Here is a 20,888-nt window from a genome sequence, read left to right as displayed (position 1 = left end):
TTGGATTGCAAGAGTCGCTTATATAAGGTGATCTTTGTCCTTGTCTACAATTGGGTTGCGTGTCCTTGATGCCTCGATTTAGGTCTATGCGTAGGAGGTGGTCCACAATATGTGGGACGGATAGGTTCACTAAGTCAAGCTACTCATCTACTACAAGGAAGCGAATATTATCAAACCATTTGCGAAGTAAGGCAAGGATCCCACCATATACAAATAACAGTCCTTTGGAGAATACAATTCATCTCTATGTGGAGATCCTCATGCCATAAAATAGAACACATCACCAGTTTAAATAGACCACATCAGCACAATGAAGACCCAATTAGGATGCAATATCATCATTACAATAAGGGGTAATATCTACAATGCTCTATGTTTAAAGGTGCCTTACGTATTGAAGAAAATACACGAAGAAAGGATTTTCATGTGGTTAATTAGTGCTTCTCTATAATCTGATCGAGCTCAATGTGAAGCACTTAACACGTCATTGTCATACCCTAGGCCACGTTAGCAACATGGCAATTAGATTGGAAGCAATAAAAATTAAATGGAATGCACCACGAAGGTGGTGAGCACTTATATACATCTGAAATATGAAGTAAAGGACATGCATGGCCATTTAAAGAACTATAAACATTTTTCAGTCTTCCAAATCTGATGTATACAGCAATCAAGCCAATCAAAGACGACCATTTTCTCAAGTATACAGCGGTATCAGGAATATCGATATTCTTATTATGATCAAGAGTTGCAAAGAAAACTTCATAAGTTGGCTAAGGAGAAAAATTCATCAAAGGATATTATTTAGATATGCATTAAGTATATACTCAATCAACATAATTCTTTAATTTTGAAGAGTGTAATATAATATTCTGATGGGAAAAGATAAGAAAAAGATGTAACTCTAAGTACGGAAGAAGATATAAATTAAGAAAAGGAGTGAAATCTACCTAATTGTATAAGAGATTGTTGATAACTAACATAATTGAAGGATTTAGGCTACAATGAAACATGGACAATAATGCAGTTGCCCCAAGCATTCTAATGGTCCTAAGTTTATGGAATGATACATGACATAGATTCAGCAACGAATTTTTAGAGAATGAGGAAGCTCTTGTTCATCATCTCAAATAACCACTATGAAAAGTATTTCAAATATATAGGTTGATATCATAATTGTCTCTCATTTGGGCTTGATTAAAAACTCTATAAACAATGAAGTATGTGGGAATTATACATTGTGGGGGGGTGAATAATTACCTTAACCAATGTTACATTCCCCATTGGAGATATTTTCTTGTTTGATGTATGTGGACCTTTATTGGAGCAACTTGTATCAAGGATGCATAGATAAATATTTGTTAGCGTTGAGTATTACATTTATCTACTTACTATATTCTCTCTCTTAATCGTATTTTTACCATAAAAGTTATTGCCTTGATCTTTTCCTTTATGTGTAGGGATGTAAAAGAAGATTGGTACCTTACACGTGCTACCAAATATTGTGTAGACTCAATCTTATGACAAAAGCTTCAAAAGATGCTTTGATCTATAACTCATTAGTCATTTGGTGATTTAGTTGGATAAATTAAGGCTCATGAAGTGAATATCTTTGACCATTGAGATTATGAGAATCCTTTCATATCATGAGGCAGTCTAATACTTCATCAAAGACAACCTTATACAAGGAGCTCAAAAGATTGATATTTAGAGGGAGTCTAAAAATACATATATGTGATTGCATGATTTTGATGGGCCTACCCCTATATACATCATGAGGAAATAATGACTTATCACTAGAAAGTTGAAAGAATAATATAAGATTCAGAGGGAGTCCAAGAGGCATCCTTGGGTGAAGAGAGTCTCAAAAGGAGTAACTATAGGACCTAACTTCCCAGGATCTTTGTTCAGAGGGAGAAATTTTGAGATGCAATCCTTTTTGGATGATATCTTCTCTATGAGGACAAGTTCTAAGAGATATTCTTTGTAATGCACTCTCCTCTATGAGAGAGAAGTCTGAGGTGAAAACCCTTGTTCCACCCTCTAGTAGCAGCTATGGTGGGTCCACCCTCTGACTTGGTTCATGGTGGATATCATGTGAGTTACTACATGATGTTGTTCTAATTATGTCATGAAAGGTGACTATCTTTCATTGATGTATATATTTAGAGGGGAGCTATTAAAAGGTGACGATCTTATCAATAGTTGGACTTGTTATCATAACAAACTACATTAAGTTGTTGTCCCGGAGTGCCGAAAGTTAGGCTAACAAACAAAAGGTAACTATTGAAAGGTGACAATCTTATCAATAGTAGACCTATCTCCTAACACCAAAATGTGTTAGAGCAAGTGTCATCATGGTTCTTCGGACCAGATTTTGCCAGACACCTTGATAACCAACTCATCATGGTTCTTTAGGCCGGTTTTTGCCAGACACCATGAAATTAAATTGTTATGGTTCTTCGAGCCGAATCTTGCCAAACACCATAACATAAATTTATTATAGACCTCACTTAAGGTGATGTTTAAACTTATATTAAAGTTATAGAAATTGCTTCAATTACCTTTTTGCTAAAAAGGAAGTGTTGAGAAATTTAGCCTCATTGTGAATCGAAGCAAATTCCATATGTAGTATATGTTAAAACTTAATATATATGTGTGTGTGTGTGTGTGTGTTGATGGATTTATGTTGATATCCTTAAATATGTCATTCTAGGAATATCATATTGAGATGATATCTCTTCATATACTCAAGAACATAATATATTCTATATCAATCCTTCCTAACTAAGAGGCAACGATAAGTTTGTAGTTACAATCAGATTAATATGATCATGAGATTCATTATTGATGGTAAATCATCATTAGATAATATTCTTTTATATATATAATATATATTACATATATTATATTATATATATAATAATTTATATATTATATGTATATTATTAATATACTAACTAATGATGATTAACTATAGAGACATGTCTCTTCATGAGACATGTCTCCTCCTCTCATATTTATGAGTCCTCAAATCTGCATTTGGAAAATATCAATAACAATGGTCATACTATACATTTGCAGAAGACGATCCATGTTACTCAACAACAAGTAGGACAATTCCTTCATCAATCTTCTTGTCTTCTTCTGATTTTCCTCTGTTGCTTGTCAATGTAGGTCTAACACTTAATGCGCTTAAAGCAATCTCAATTATAGGCAGATCTCCACTTTGTCTCAAACTAATCTCAGCCGATTCCAATCTTCCAAGAAGAGTTTCTCTTGTGAAATTCTTTGTGCAAGGTATAACCTATTCAATCATCTACTTTATCTACTTATATGCACGTGTCAAAGTTTTCAAGATCTTCCATACAATTTCATCTTCATCTTTCTTTCCATTACAAACCTTAATTCCTACAACATTTTTTTATATTCTACTAAAATAACTTCTTACAGAGTCATCTTCCATCATTTTAGCTTCTTGAAATAAACATATCCAATTCTGCAATCTGACCATTCTAACATGCTTATCACCTTCAAAAGTAGATTCCAAAGCTTTCCAAATTTCGTGAGCTAGATTTAAAGATTTTACCTGACTATACTCATTTTCACAAAGAGCTATCAAAAGCACTTCTCTAACAAGCATATTGCACATAAACAATTTTCTTTGAGGTTTAGTACACTCCTCAAGCTTTTCTTCTTCAACTACTTCTTTCTTGCTCTTAGTTAGCAGCCAATATTAAGGACCCATGCATAGCAAATGTGTCTTCATCTTCTCTTTCCAACTATCATAATTAACTCCATCAAACTTCGGACTTTCTTTTCTTAAATGACTCACCATGGATCTCCTTAAATTGTTAAGTATTTCCTTCAAGGACATGATGCTCTGATACCAATTGTTAGAAAGTAAAATCCACCAAAATAATTGAGAGGGGGGGGGTGAATCATTTATCAGATTAAAACAATTCTTATTAATCTTATTAAATCTGAAATATGTATTAAAAAAATGCAACAACCATAGGAAGATAACCATACACAATAACACCAGATTTGTTAACCACGGAAACCCTTGATCAAAGGGAAACCTCCCGTGAGAATGGTACCCACAAAATGATGTACTAATAACTTCCTTGTAAGAGGATGGACTCTATTAGGAGTCAATGAATTACATTCAGTACATTTCAGTCCTTGTTATAAGACTCTAAATCCCTGTGAGGAGATTCCAACCATGTTAGGAGTTGTGGAAGGCAGTTTAATGTCCCCCATCTTTTAGGTGCTCAGTGGAGTTCTTCGCCTTTCATTCTTTGAACGCTAAGTGGAGAAATAAGGAGAAATAAATTAAATTAAAGTCAATAAATAAATAAATAAATCTAAAGGTAACTTTATATTTAATTAATTTAATTTTCTAGAAGAACAACTAATTATTGTATTGGAAAGGGAGAAGCTTCTAGAGTGCATTTTCGAGAAACACAACTAATTATTGTATTCGAAAGGGGGAAGCTTCTAGAGAGTGAAATTAAATAATATTTTATTTCCTTCTAGAAGGGTGAAGGAAAAGAATAAATAGAGGCGAGAGCTTCATGGCTAAGCATCCATTATTTGTTTATTTGATTATTGATTTCTTTGAGCGTTGCGCAAGGGTTTCAGCATTTGCCACTGGAGAACGGAGTTCTTTTGTGTGCCTCCATTTGAGCTGGTGAAATACCCAGTGAATTTGGTATTGGGAGGACATCATACAGGTATTCTATTCGAGCATATTGGTTAAAGATCCTTTGAAGGGTTGCAACTATTGGAGAAGACAAACCAGTCTTTTCATTATGCCAAATTTGTGGCCTAGGGCCAAATTGTGGTGTATGATTGAAGGAATAAGTCGAATATTGCTACGATGATTTGCTACAGTACCGTCGCTGCTACAGTGACTCACTACAGTAAAATCCAGATTTTTGAGTGGTTTCCAGGTTCGTATCCATTTCATTTTGCATTGCATGGAGGATAGATTTGAATATCTTAGGGCATGTGTAAGAATTTAGAAATCAATTGTGAGGTATTGCAATCTTATTTATATTAGAGTTTTACATCAGAATTTGTTATAAGGGATTAGAATATCATTGAACATCATAGAAGGCATTGCCTTAATGTCTTATTGCTGTAGATGCATATTTTCTCATTTGTAGTCAATGCTTATATATTTCAAAAGAATACAAAAAAATAGTTGCATCTTTAGTGTTGGTTGTTTGGAGTTTTGCAAGCGTATCAATTCAAGTTTGGCATTTAGACAAAAAACATAATTTAAATCAGCGATATATTCCTTGTGTCCAAAGTGTTTGACGAAATTCTTAGGTTAAGAAATCAAAAAATTAAAATCAGAATTGCAAGGGATATTACAGGCAGAAGGACCCACCGTCCAAATAGCTTCAAGGGCAAGACCACTAAACTCACTGCCCAACTAGCCTTAGTAGTATTCCTTCTCAAAATAATACCAATAAACAACTGTCCACAGCAACCTCTTTGCCAAATACTGTCTCTCTGTCAACTCGTCATGTCTTAACCACACCAAACACTTCTTTAATCAAAAAATATTCAATATCAGGTTCATTGGATCTCACTTTAAAATTTGCATACTCGCATTTTACAAATATCCACATTGGATCTCACAATCACAAATCCACACTCTACTACAAGAAAAATAACTTTCCTTTATACCAAGTCCTAACTAATTATTGAGTGGGCTTTGAGGCTTTCCCAATTTATAATTATAATATAGGACCACATTAAGATAATACAGTACACATTACATTACATCTTTTCACAATTACAACCAAACTGTCAGCTCACAGGCTTTATAATTCTTCACACGTGTCACTTGAGACTTTGCTCACTTAACCTGATCATCTTCAGCATGTCTTCTACCACTGCCTAACCATGCTTAACCAGATTCTATCTTTGCTAGGAGATATAATCAAAACATCAGTAACTGCTTCTCAGGAACTCTGCCTAAACGTTGTCTTTAATAAATCTCGACTAATTGTCAACTGTTTTCATATTCCCACATGCGCACTTAACCACATCATCAAGACACTCTATAGAACACGTCCTCAACTGCTCATAGCCTCATCTGCAATCCTCGAACCTCGCGACCTCAATCTTTGTCTGCTGTTTTGTCAAACTCTATAGAATGACATGTATGCTGACATCAATGACAAACACTGTCATGAATGCAACATATTATCACTGTAGCAACTCTCCAACAATGCTAGAATACTCTCCCAGAGGAATACCATCAGCATTCATGTTAAACAGTATAACATCATTTTAAATTTGTGGAATTGTTTCAATTTGCTTGCATACTTAACACCCATTCCCCTGACACAATGGAAATTTAAGACAATTCAGAAATGTAATCATACTTTTGGGTGACTTCATTAAAAATGATATAATGGGTACAACAATTATTAGATTAGTTTGCTGAAAATTTACAGGGATCTGTCTACAATCTAACATAGTGTCATCCTCTTCCACTGATGATTAAACCTGTTTATTTGATGAAAAAAACATTGAAGACCTTTCAAATTTGCCATTTAGTTTATTGTGTCCCTCACAATCAAATGATTGATTCCAACCAGCTAGATAGAGACACAAAGGACAAAACTGGAAGACCTATTACAACATGTAGCAATTCAGAGAGGATCAACAGAATTGTTCAAGCAAAAAGAACATGAAAAAAACATAGACAAAAAAATTCATCATGATAGGCACATCACCTTTGAGAGCGAGGTCCAAGCAACGCAGCAGATAGGTCCAGATTTAGCTCCAAACTCTTGTGAAATTGCCCATCAAAATCTCCATAGAACTCAATCTAATTTGAAAAAGAAAAACAAATAGTCAGTATCAGTAAACCTAACAAATATTGGGACACCATAGGTGGCCATAGTTAACTTTCAAAATCTGGTTTTGTATACCTAAATTTTATCAACAATAATGAAAATGAAAACCTGTCACATGACTTAAAAAAGTAAGCACCCAGAATCTATAGAGAATTTGTTATCTAAATGGTGACTTATTTATTTTCATAGACAATTTTTATGAATGTTAGCCTCCTGCTTGTGACTGACCACTAGAACAAAGCTCGCTCTGCTTTTTGACACGTGTTATAAAATAAGATTTTAGGGAAAACAAAAAAAACTGCATAGAAGAGCTTTAACATCAACATTTTGGATCTGTTGTGATTTTAACTGCAAAAGATGATCAAACAGAAATAACATGCAAAAGGAACATATTGCTCTCAATAAATACATCAAATGGCTGCAAATATGCTTATATATTTATGAATCAAATATGAACTATGGCAGGCCTCTTTGAGGGAGCAACCTCTGTCGGAGCAAAAGCTCTGATACAAAATATGTTCAAGATAATCCTCTCTTCATTACACCACTAATATAGAAAAATTAAAATTGAAGGGAGATGGCGCTCTGCAGGCCGATGGTGAGTGCTAGGGCCCATGTGCCCTAGCCGCTGTTCCTTGCTGTGCGTTGGCCGGAGGTGCAGGCGTCTTCGTGCACGGGGGGGTGTCTATTTTTGCTGATCCGCAGGGGCTGCACGGGTGGGGTTTGCTGACTGTGTGGGAGAACTTATAGCTGCGTTTTGGGCGGTACTGCAGGTTTATATTTTATATTTTTGCTGATTGCGGGTGAGAGAACTTATCTGTGATTGTGCATAAGAACAGGTTCTTGGGCTGGTGGTTGTGGGGGGATTGGAGACCATAGGTTTCCTATCCCTTCCTCCTTTACTGGTGGATTGTTGGGTTGGCTCTATGGTGAATAGGGGCTCAGTATTATCGCAAATTGCTTCTGAGGATATGGAGATGATTGAGCCGTCTTCTTCAGCGCTGGTCAATGGTGTAGATCTGATAAGTAAATCCGCATTGGGAGATGGAGGTTCATCCTCAAAAGGAGTACCCCGAATTAAAAAAGTTAATGGATGTTTGGAAAGATCGGAAGATCGACCGGTCTTAGTCATCCAACCTAAACAAATTTCCGAGGATGTTGAATATTGGCAAAATCATGCCCTCGTTTGCAAATTTTTGGGCCTTCGTCTTTCCTTACCAGCGTTGGATTCCTAGGCTCATCAGGTTTGGAATCCCGAAGGCGATATGGAGATTATTCTGGCTGCAAATAATTATTTTCTAGTTATCTTCTCATGCATGTCAAATAGGAATAGGGCATTTGAAGGCGGCCCTTATTTCTTTAATCAGGTGGGGCTTTTATCAAGCCTTGGCACATGGGCTTTAATTCAGCTAAGGAGATCCCCTCGAGGGTACCTATTTGGGTGCGGTTGACGAGACTGCCGCTGGAGTTTTGGAGGGAAGATATTCTTCATTCAATCTCATTACTGCTTGGAAAACCTGTGGGAGCGGCTACACAAACTCAGGATCGTAAGGTAATCTCTTATGCTCATATTTGTGTAGAAGTTGATTTAACCAATCCATTACCAGATTCTATGGAAATTTGTATGGGATCCTCTTCATGGATCCAACAGTTGGATTGTGAGACCCTTCCTTTCAGATGTCGTATTTGCCATGAATATGGCCATTTACTCCGCAAGTGTCCCAGATGCAGGCCTGCTCCTTTGGATACTTCCGGACCTCTTAAGAGTGATAAGGGGAAGGCTACAGTATCTACTGATCCTGTGGATAAGGAGGGTTTTACTCAAGTCAAATCTCGTAACAAAGGCAAAGGTAAGAAGAGAACCTGGCTGGACAGACACAATGATGGTATGTTTAACAGATTTGTTGTTCTTGAAGACCTGGTTCAGGAGGAAGGTATTCCAGTTGAGCTTTCTTATGATAAGGGTCTGCATGTAGTTCAGGAAGAAGAGGAGAAGAAAGAGTATGAGTTGCTACCTTCAGAGGACCCTCAGAATGTACAGATTGATATGGATTTACATCCTCAGGTTCAGAGTACCGAGGATCACCAGGGGTTACAGGTTATGATGAGTCCGATAGAGATGGTTCCAGCCCCCACTGCTCCTAAAGGGGCCTCAGATCTGGCCAAGGGAAATAAAGCCCATCCTACATTAGGCTTACAACAGAAATCTTTTAAAAAGGGGCCTCTTGATAAATCGTCAAGGAGTGGTAGGAAGACGGATCAAGTGAGGGTGAAGATTATGGGGGATGCTTTGGTTGAATCTGGGTCTGTGAAACCCATTGATTCTCACTTCTCTCACCCCCATAAATGATTGTTCTATCATAGAATGTTAGGGGATTGAACAGCATCCCTAGACAAAAGGTTGTTCGGAAATTAATTGATTCTCAGTTACTTGATGTGGTTTTTATCCAGGAAACTAAGCTTGCAGTGGATGGCTTAGCTAATTGCACTCCTCACATCTGGCCCCAAGGCAACTGGCAAGGGGTGGGAGCTCGAAACAGTTCAAGGGGGGTTGCTTGTTTCTGGAACCCGAGAAAAGTTCTTCCCTTATGGTGGATTTCTAGTAGATCCTCTATTTCTTTGGTTGCTTCTTGTTTGGATACTGGTGAAAGATGCCTTCTCTCCAACATTTATGCTCCTATTGATATTTCAAGCAAGTCAAATCTTTGGGCTCATATGAGTTACATCCGAGCCTTAGATCCATTTCTCCAATGGATTTTGGCTGGGGACTTCAACTCTATTACTAGTCTAGATGAAAAACGAGGTGGGATTGCCAAGCTGGACCCTTCTGCAAATCTTCTTAGAGATATGACAGATTCCTTGCAGCTCATTGATGTGAAGCCGAACAATGGTGTTTTCACATGGAATAACAAGAGATGTGGTGTTGAGGCTATCTCAGAAACACTGGATAGATTTTTGGTTTCCTGTTACTGGATGAACAACAGGTTGACAACCAACTCAGAAATTCTTGATTGGAGAGGCTCCGATCATTGGCCCATCAAGCTCTCAGTTACTGCTTATGGAATCACCAAAAACAATTCTTTTAAGTTTCAATTAATGTGGTTAAGAGACCAGTCTTTGCATGACTTAATGGTGGATTGGTGGTATGAGGGGATGCCTACGCATGGGACAGCAATGTACACTTTCTACAAGAGACTCCAGCATGTTAAGTACAGGCTTAAGAAGTGGAATAAACAATGTTTTGGGAACCTACAGGCGCAGAGAATTGCTGCTCAGTCTAAGTTAGACAACATTACTCGGTTGATTCGAGATCAAGGGAGGACTGTTGACCTAAGTGAAGCTGAATCCTTGGCCCTTAAAGGACTAGAAAAATGGGAGCTTCGGGAGGAGATTTTTTGGAAGCAAAAATCTCGTGTTGACTGGCTTCAGGAGGGGGATAGAAACACTGCATTCTTCCATAATTCGGTCAAGGCTCGGAGACAAGGGAATTCTTTATCCTCTTTGATTTCGCCTGAAGGGGATCACCTTTCTTCCAATATTGATATTTCCAAGGCTGAAATCAATTATTTTTCAGATCTCTTTTCTAAGGAGGATATTGATGCTAGGGAGGAGGAAAGGGCGATCTTGGATTGCATTCCTCACCTTGTTTCTGAGGAAATGAATGAGGCTCTCTTACGTCCTATTTTGCTACCTGAACTGGAGAAAGTGGTGTTTAATATGAAGAAAGGTAAGGCTCCTGGCCCTGATGGATTTCTGATTGAGTTCTTCCAGGAGTTCTGGGAAATAGTAAAATTTGATCTCCTTGAGGTGGTTCAAGAATCTCATAGGAACAAGCAAATGCTCAGGTCCATGAATTCTACCTTCTTGGTTCTTATACCTAAACAGGAACGGGCTAATCAGCTGACTCAATTTAGACCTATTGCTCTTTGTAATGTCACTTATAAGATTATCATCAAACTGATTGCTAAGAGACTTAAGCCTCTTCTCAGCTCTCTGATCTCTCCGCAGCAGGGGGGTTTTGTTGAAGGAAGACAAATTTGGATGGGGTTGTGATTGCAATGGAAGCTATTCATTCTATGGCTAATTCTAAGGAAAGGGCTATGTTTATGAAGCTTGACATGGCTCAAGCTTATGAGTGGGTGAGCTAGGAGTTTTTACAGGATATTCTTTTGACGTTTGGTTTTGCTGAGGAGTGGGTGAACTGGATTCTTAGTTGTGTGACTTCTCCTTCCTACTCAGTTCTTGTTAAGGGGGAACCATCTGATTTGTTTAGTGCTTCTCGAGGACTTCGACAGGGGGACCCTTTATCTCCTTATTTATTCACTATCATGGCAGAGGGTCTTGGAAGATTCATTAAGGCTCAAGTGGAGCCGGGTCTTATTCAAGGTTGTGGGACAACTCTCTCCCTTCCTATTCTCACCTTCAGTTTGTGGATGATACTGCATTGATGGGCATTGCCAGAATTAGTGAAGCTATGAACTTCAGGCGAGCTCTAGATATCTACTTAAGGGCTTCAGGTCAGTGCATCAATGATGACAAATCTTCCATTTACTTCTTCAATACCCCTCAGCCTATTCAAAACAGGATTGCTAGGATCCTTAGATTTCAGATTGGTTCTCTTCCTCTGATATACCTTGGGGTCCCTTTGGCTCTAGGGTCGCAGTATCGGGTGTATTGGCAGGGGATCTTGGATAAGTTCTAGAGCAAAGTCAATCATTGGACTAACAAGTGGCTTTCTTCTACTGGGAGAATGGTTCTTCTAAAAACTGTGGTGCAAACTCTCCCTATTTACAGATGTTGTGTGCAAGTTCCCCCTTCCTCCTTTGTGAAGGATTTTGATGCTCTTTCTCATCAGTTTCTTTGGTCAGGTACCCTCCTCTCTTCAAAGTGGAGCTTAGTTAAGTGGGAGTATGTTTGCAGGCCAAAGCATGCTGGGGGCCTTGGTCTCAAGTCTATGGCACTTGTTGTTACGGCACTGGCTGCTAAGTTGTATTGGAGATGGTGCAACAATCAGCAGTGGATTGGGCCAGGATTCTTACTCACAAGTATCTCCCTGGGGTTGATAGTTCAAATGTGTCGCGGATCGCTTTGGTGGGGAAAGGTTCTTGCGTTTGGAATACACTTAAGAGGGGAGCCCAGCTGATTAAGGAGGGTCTGTTTTGGATTTGCAACAATGGATCGAATGCTCTGTTTTGGCAGGACTCTTGGGATGGCCACCCACCTTTGATTACTAGCTTTACCCAACTTCAGCCTCTTTGTCACGCTTTTACTAATGCTGGCTGGTTTAAGGTGGAGCACTTTAAAACTGTCAAGCATTTGGGCCAAGTGGAGGTGACTTGCTGGAAAGATTCTCAAGAATGGCTTGTTGGTGGATCTGAAGAGGATCGCGCTCTTCTTTCTCATGTGTTGGAGGATAGGTTTTGTAGCTCCCTCAAGGAGAGGGATGTTTTGGCTTGGAGTCCTAGTCCAGAAGGAAAATTCTTCGTGGCTCAGGGCTATGCTACACTGGATAGGAACCTGCATGGTCTAGCGGAAGTGCACTGGTGGAAGAAGGTTTGGAATAATTTTTCTTGGCCCAAGTGTAATTTTTTCTAATGGTTGTTAGCTCAGAAGAAGTGTCTCACACGGGAGAATATTCGCAAAAGAGGCTTCCAGGGTCCTTCTGTTTGCTTCTTGTGCACGCACAATGAAGAAAGTATCTCTCACATGTTTTTCCTATGCCCTTTCTCGAAGGAAATATGGCATAGATGGTGGAAGTCCTGGCGCCATGGTTGTATCCATGCCACTTCTCTCATTGACTTTTGGGAAAGCTTGGGTAGACCTCCAACGAAGACCTCCTTTCTACAGGTGGCCTAGATGGTTGGACCGGCTCTTATTCTCTGGAACCTTTGGTTGGAAAGGAATCACAAAATTTTTTGTGATTCCAAATTGGATAGCCTTCAGCTGTGGAGGAAGATTCTTGGTAGGCTTCAGGAGACTATTTTCGCAAAATGTGATATGTCTAAAAGCATAGAGCCAGGTGATCAAGCTACTATGAGGAAATTGAACCTGGATGGTATTAACCCGAGGCATACTTTTGGAAAAAGGCAAAGCTATGGTAAGCAACGAGTTTGTAGGGTTGGGAGATGGACCCCTCCCCCGGTTGGAATCTTGAAGATTAATATGGATGGTTCTTCTAGGGGGAATCCTGGCCATGCTGGCATTGGTGCTATAGGTAGAAATAATGAGGGTGGGGTGGTTTTTCTTTTCTCTATCTATAAGGGTCGGCACTCTAATAATTTGATGAAGGCCCTGGCCATTAAGTCTGCTATTGAGAAAGGATGCTCTTTAGGCTGGAAAAAGACCATCTATGAATCTGACTCTCTGATTGTTGTTGATATGCTTAATAACCAGAGGTTGGAGAATGTTAATTGGGAGCTAGCCTCTTTGGTAAGACAGATTTTATATATGTGTTGTGCCTTGAAGTCTATCTCCTTTCGCCATATCCCTCGTGAATGGAATAAAGTGGCAGATTGTTTGGCAAAGTGGGCTTCAGAGAATCTGGATAGAGAATCTGGATAGTTGGGATATTAGTGGTAGGGATGGATTACCTCCTGATTATTGTGGGATTATTGACCAGCTTTTATTGGAGGATAGACATATGCAGTGCTCTGTGGGCCTCGAGCCTTTGCTTTGTAATCTGAAGGTGATTGAATAAATTTTTACCCCTTTTTCAAAAAATTAAAATTGACACGTGCCTTTTTTTATTTCTTTAAGAACTGTTGATTACAAGAGGAAATCGGGATGTTCCCAAAACATTTGCAACATAAATTGGCACCAGATATCTTCAGTTGACAAAGGAGTTTAAACGTAACTAAAAAGTGAAATATTTCCCCCATTCAGCGTTCAGAGCTTATTATTGAAGGCCCAGTGCTTAAGGTAGCTGACCCACATGAACAATCAAGGAAATAGCGAATCTGAACTTTCTTTCAAGTTACAGGCACATTCAATTTACTAGTCTTAGAACCACCAATCCACCTGTAATTGTATTTTTTAATCAGAGCCGACAGGTAAATAGGTAAACTTACAGCTTCCTTAGCCTGCAACTTATCTGCCCATCCATTCATGACATATGGGTCGTTCACAGCAACACACACAATGGAATCCACTCCTTTTTCCTTGAATTTCTCTGCATTTTTCAAATAGCTCGGCACATGCTGAGCCGAGCAAACTCCAGTGAATGCACCCTGCACATGATCACACGATTGTATCAAGGCTTGACAACGCCCATAAATTAGATGAAATGCAATTTAGCGGACCTCAAAGTAATGAAAAAAATAAGCAACAAGTGTAATTGTACAGTACTAGTCAGGTCAATTGACTAAAGCTCTTAAAAAAATTATTCTAAACCTAAGTACTTATTGAAAACAATCTTTCAAACAAAAACCAAGAACCCCCTCATCATTCGAAATGCATACTAGAATTAGATATTCGTTACAAACTACTTCGGCCTGGCGAACCTAAATATCATTATTGTCGTCATAAACCATTAAAACGAATATTATGTAAAGGAAAACGAAGAAAGAAAACCACTTACTGGAAGCCCGAATATCACCACTTTCTTACCCTGTAAAACAAAAAAGAACAAACACCCAAAACTTCCATTAACCATGGCGTTGAGATCTACTGAAATTGAAGAATATCAAATGTTTAAATATGAATCAGTAACTCAAAAACTTACCCGAAAGAGTTCAGAGAGTGGGGTTGTGGAAAATTGAGAGGAAACCCCTTCATCCCATGTTCTTGCCTTCTGTAACTTCACATCAGGTGCTGCATTCACAATGTCTATTCCTGCAGTGGCTGCAATGCCCCTCGCGGAGGCCCATGACATTCTCGTCAGAACAGGCCTCGCCTGTCTCAACAACGCGGCCATTCTTTCCCAACTTCTCTGATAGTTTCCTGCCTTTCTGTGGTCGGATGCTTTGATGTCGAGGAGGTAGTTGTAGGGTTTTTCTAAATTCTGTATCTCTCGTTTTATTCTCTCTGGATGTTTGTATTAGTCATTTGGTATTTACCTTTCAATTTGTAATGGAGCTAATGTCCGGGAAAATATTTTGTGCTAACTAATGAGATATTTGGGTATTTTTTTCCATTTTGTTAGTCGCTGTCTTATATATAAGGCAGGGAATTAATGTTTTCTTTTGACCGTCCGCTCTAATTAGTTTTTTCCACCATGCATCATTTCTTAAAAGTTTAAGACTGTATATTTTTTAATTCATTTATCAAAACTAAAAAATCTTTTTCTGATTGGTGGAAGCCTATTTTCTTGGGCTTAATTTCTATTTTTCGAATTGAAAAAAATAGAAAAATACAAAGTATAAGTACATAGTTAATGTTTTTGTCAGATTTTATTCAACATCTTCAACTATGTGTCCATAAATGTGTTCATAAAAGCACTGAAAAAAATCTCTAGAAAATTCTCGTTGCTAACATCCACCATAGTTCTCGTTGCCCGACCATTTCTTTGATCTCTTATCCGTTGTTTGAAAACTCAATTGTTAGTCACTGCCTTATATAAGGCAGGGAACTAATGTTTTTGTTTACCCCCCCTCTATTTCTTTTTCTCAAAACAATTATCATATTGCTAAGGTTTTTATGTTGTATATTTTTTAATTCATTTATGAGAACAAAAATCTGCTTTTCTGATTGGCTTAATGCTATTTTCCTGAGGATTTTTTTTTTTGAATTGAAAAATGCAAGAAAAACCATAAAGATAAGAATGTAATTAATATGTTGACTAGAACTAATTTATGAATTGTCATTTCTAATCTCATTTCTAGATAAGCAAAACCAATAAATGGGTCTGAAAGAAAAGAACAAATTTACGAACAGTTTTAGATAAGCATCCAACAATTTTAGGTAAGCATCCAAATAATAGCTATCAGATTTTGGGACGAGAGTTTTTGATAAACATCCAAGTAAAAGCCAACAGATTTCGAGACGTGTAAATAGAATTGATACAATAACTCACCTGTACTCAAATTTGATTGCATTTCATTTATTCCTATTTATCCTCTCATCAAACATTGAACGACTACAACATTTTAGAAGTCCAAAATTTGCTTGACTTTATTCTGTCATTAATCAATACACTAACTTAATGCATGTATTTTCCTTCATCTATTTGTTGGATAGCACATCTAAAACATTCAAATAATCTTTATCATTCATTTACTCGCCTAAAAATATTAATTACTTTGACCTAAAAAGGTTTGTTAAGAAGTTTGGAGAGCGATTATATCTATTGCTCAATTTTATAAGTCATGTCACAATTCATCCTAACTTTTAAGCCAAATATTTGAGGTGATGTTTTATTTGGTTTTTTTCTTTTTTTTAATAATAAAAATTATAATTTACCATTTGTTTATATACTACAATTTAAAAATAATAATTTACCATTTGTTTAAATTATATTTTTTAATGTAATTAGAAAGAATATAATTGTTGTTTTCAAAAATAAATTAATTTTTTTAAAAGAATTTATTTTCATTTTCATTATTATTATTGTTTTTGTATAATTAAGTAATATAAGTTTTTCTATCATTTACAATTTAAAAATACAAAAGAAATATTAAATTGTAATAAATATATTTAACTTCGATATCATTGATTATGATCACTTTGATACAAAATTTCTAATTTTCTTAATGAATTTCATAATATGACATTTTTTTGTTTGGAAAAATAATAATTTCAATGTGATTTTAATTTTTGATGTGAATTTGCATGTGAAACATTGAATGTAGTTATAAGCATAATTCAAACAATTATAATTCGTTAAAAAAATAGTGTCATCATCATACTTAGGAGGTAGAAGGATGATATAGTGAAAATTGAGAGCAAATTAGCTAGAACTTCACACATAGATAAAATAAATTGAAAACAACATAGGAAATTGATTTAGTTAAAAGGGTTATTTTCTAATTTATTTAAGCATTTTTTTAATAACACTCAGAGGTAACGAGAAGTTCATGATATGTTTAGCATAATTTATCTATGTTGTATACTTAAAATGTAAATGTCTCTTGTAATGTTCAGTTTTTAATTAATTTAGAATTATCCATAAAATGTTGAGTTAAGGAGAAACTATTACAAAAATAAGTTGAATTGTCGATGAATCTCTCATTTGAGAAAAAGGAGAAAAGGGGAAGTTGATTCTAGATCAAGTAAAAGTGGGACTTTCTACAATGCAAGACTTGTGTTGTCATTTGCGAACAACATAGATGATAATAATGAGTTTTTACTAATTATTAGTCCAAACCCATGTATGTAGAGAATAATGTTTTGAATGATATTTTGTCACTAATTTGTGCATATGAAAGCTAAATTTCTTATTTTTATCTATAGTTTCTAATGTCTAAGATTTTATAATATAATTCTAGATAAAGAGAAAAAAAATTTCTTGACTGATTCCTCATAAATCTCCTCATAGTTATATTCATTTTTATTATGAAAAATTAGAAAGAAGTTGCCCATATCTAACAACTACATGTATAAATAACATGTTTCCTTAAATATGGCCATCAAGGCATGTGTTGAGGGCAAAACGTTCTAAACAAATATCTTTGCATCAATCTTCTTCTAGGGAAATATCTATACATCAATTTATCTTTCATTTTTGACAAAAGGCAAGGACTCAAGCTCCATTAGAGCTCTTGTTATTCTTAAAAACAAAGCAAAAGTTCTTTCCTATTTCTGCACTCATTCTCTCTACCATCTCATGATTTGAATTAATTTATAGTTGTGTTTTCAATGAAATATATAGGTTTACTATAGACAAGATTTCTTTAGTTTATGTGGGTTTTTATTTACAAGTTGATAAGCTTAATATAAATATTATCGTGAGTTTTTTGGGTTAAGATTTATAATAGAAAAGCTTATATATAATGCAATTTGAAAATGTGTTAATCTTCTAAATTTTTTTAGATTCTTTATTGGTAGATAGTCATTCTTTCATTCATAAGTTACTTTAGATTTTACACAGATTTCTTTCTTTTTATAAGACAATTTAAGATATTAAAAAAGTATTATCTCTTGTATCATCCAAATCTATTAAAAAAAAATTACATAAATACTAAATTAAAATTAAAACTTTAACTTGACAATTTATCATTTTCAACCTTCTTTATTAATACATTTCTTTGTCCTTTGTTATTTTATGTAGAATTCAATATATTTTGTTTGATATAGATTCAAATTTTATTTTATTTCCATATTAGAATTAATTCATAAATGTTATTCTTCAATTTGATATAAAATGATCAATATTTAAAAATAAATAAAAATATCAAAATGATACTTTATATATTACTATATAATATAGTTTAAAAAATAATTATGTCAAGTTGTTACTTAATTTCAATTTATAATACATCTTTATTACTCTTTAATTTATTAATTTCATATTTAAAAGTGAGAATTAAAATTTAAATGAATAATTGTTTAAAGGACTCAATCTTTATTAACTTATTTCAAAACTTCTAATTTTCAAGGTTAATATTTCAATGTATCTTAAATTTGTATTAATATATTAATAAAATCCTTTCCAAATATCATTATTAATAAACACACGAATTTATAATTTAAAATACAACAATACAAAAATGAATAAATTTAAGAATGTCATCAATCATGTGCTCTCTCAATCTCAAGTATCAAAGCTTTCAAACTTTATTTCGTTTTGTAATCTCTATTTCGTCGATTATCATTTTTAATTAAAAACTAATATACAAACTATTTTTATGAACCAATTATACCTAAAATATCTAAACATACATCATTTTACGATTTTTTTTTTCTGCATATTTCTAATTATTTTATTTATGACTTCAATTCCACTTCAACTCCATCGTATATGTCTTACATTTAAGTGAAATGAAAATGCATTAAAAAGGGATAAAATATCATAGGACCTTTTGTTCTACCAAACTTACATATCTATCTTTTAAAAGATACACAAAATTTAAACTGCTTAACATTTTCCCAAATAATTATTCACACCTACAACCCCAATTATGAATCCAAAAGGCAGGGACTCCAACTCCCAAAGAGCTCTTGTTTTAGTTTATGTCTTTAATGTGGTGGATTTTGGTATAAGAATTGAGTCATGTTTCATATTTAATTGTGAATTTGGAATAGAATGTCAGATGTGCTTCCAATTCATAAAGATGAACTACATCAAATTTAATTTTATAAGTTCTAAGAATCTATAGTCAATATAGATTTTATAGTCTATGATTTAACTTTCAATATTTACTATCTCTTCTTCCAACATAAGCAAATTAAATTATTCATTTACTATGGAAAGACCATTGTATAGTCTTATTATAAAACACTTAAGCTTTCAAATATAAAAATCATCTAGATGTATAAGTCAACCATGTGCAAATTTTAAAGCCTTGCTCTATTTTTTTAAATTAGTTTAAACGTCGTAGTTATATCCTTCATATGTAAGTAAAATAAATAATTATTTTTTAAAATTATTAATTTAAATTTTATAGTTATATCCTCCACATGCAAGTAAAACCATAAACTACTAATACTAATAAATTTGTTGCTTACATGTAATAAAAGTACAAGACCCTACAAACAAGATTTTCTTATATGTGTTTCCCTCTCATGTTGTTGAAATTGTAACCACTAATCCTATCACTCATTACGAGATTCCACTATCAAGCGAACCGCTATCAATGCTATGTAGGAGGAAAAGATATGGTTGAAAAGTTCTTTTTACAAATGTCTGTTAATTGTATCCCAAGCTTTCTTGATCATATAGGTAACGTGAATAGCACGAGATGTGGCTTTATTTATTTTCGTTGCATTTTTTTGGAGAATTTCCAAGCCTTTGAACCAAACTTTTTGGGGTTATACCTGCAATCATACAAATCTCAGATCATTTGCCCCTGCTCTCCATTTTGCAAAAAAATCTATAGATCTACTTTAGCCTCACAGACTGGGTGAAATGATAACAAGAGTCTCTTGAGGTAAAAGCATAGGATTTACTAAACTAGACTATGGTGGATGCAATTCTGGGTTTTGTTTTAGATCTAGGCTTACTGATTAGAATCAATATTTCGTAATAAAAAGTCACTATACTGTACATTTTTTTAAATACGGATATGAATGCATAAAATTTGAATACTTTGTGCCTTTTCTTATTAATTGTGCATGAAGATGTATTCAGAGTCATCAAATCTTTCTTGGTCACATCGATCCATATGTGATTATTTTCTATAACTTTTCATTAGTCTTGCTTGAGATTTTTTTAAGTCTTTAATACAGCAAATCCAAATTTTGAATGTGCAACTCCCATTTGGACCTCCTATAGTGAAATTATGAAATGAGATTAGAGCAATTGCAATATTGGATATGAATGACTTATTCGGTGGTGGAAATTCAGGTTTTTGCAAGTGGGTGAATAGGAATTAATTTAGGGTACAATTTTAAACCCACAACCACTTGCACCTCCATCATTGTTGGGCATCCAAGATTCTCCACTAGGTGGATGTATAGGAATATTAGGGGAAATTTGTATGCTTGTGCAACCAAACGCCCCATGACTTGTCAATCGAAATGATTTATACCTGACGTGTTTGGAAAAAAATTGTACAAGATACTACAAGAATGGATTGCAAAGAGTAGCTAAAATTGAATGGAGTGAAGAGAAGGAGCAGAGGGCTACAAGCTAGGGCATGTATATCAGGGGATGCATTTGTATTGCAACTTAATGTTGATAGGAAGTCTTATGAAAAGATTGATGTCATAAATTGCACTAAACAAATGTGACATGGGTTGTAATGTTCTTAGGGCATAATTGATGGTGTTTTTACACTAATTTTTGGTGGTGTTATTGATCCTACAATCTTTAGGGCCCTTTCTAGATGGTTTTAATAGAAAGTTTGACATCCAAAAAACCAAAATTGCACATAGAAGAAATGACAGAAGTTGTATTAGCATTCATGAATCCCA

At 35.3% G+C, this 20,888-nt stretch overlaps 1 protein-coding gene across 1 annotated transcript in view; it reads right to left on the bottom strand.

The window, feature by feature from the left end:
- The window catches only part of PRXIIF (peroxiredoxin IIF), a 48,385-nt gene extending 33,467 nt beyond the window's left edge, over positions 1–14,918 (bottom strand). The window contains exons 1-4 of the mRNA XM_089797127.1: positions 14,602–14,918; positions 14,458–14,487; positions 13,949–14,107; positions 6,759–6,853 (exon numbers count right to left, since the gene is read on the bottom strand). Of these exons, the coding sequence (XP_089653253.1) occupies positions 6,759–6,853; positions 13,949–14,107; positions 14,458–14,487; positions 14,602–14,793 (476 nt within the window). The 5' untranslated portion in view covers positions 14,794–14,918. The remainder of the gene's footprint in view (positions 1–6,758; positions 6,854–13,948; positions 14,108–14,457; positions 14,488–14,601) is intronic.
- Between the last annotated feature and the right edge of the window lie 5,970 nt (positions 14,919–20,888).

The sequence above is a fragment of the Cupressus sempervirens genome, chromosome 8 (genome assembly GCF_028749045.1).
Source record: "Cupressus sempervirens isolate cs-2001-9-10 chromosome 8, ASM2874904v1, whole genome shotgun sequence".
In the NCBI taxonomy this organism is placed as follows: Eukaryota; Viridiplantae; Streptophyta; class Pinopsida; order Cupressales; family Cupressaceae; genus Cupressus; species Cupressus sempervirens.
This window is presented reverse-complemented; position numbering and strand designations above follow the sequence as displayed.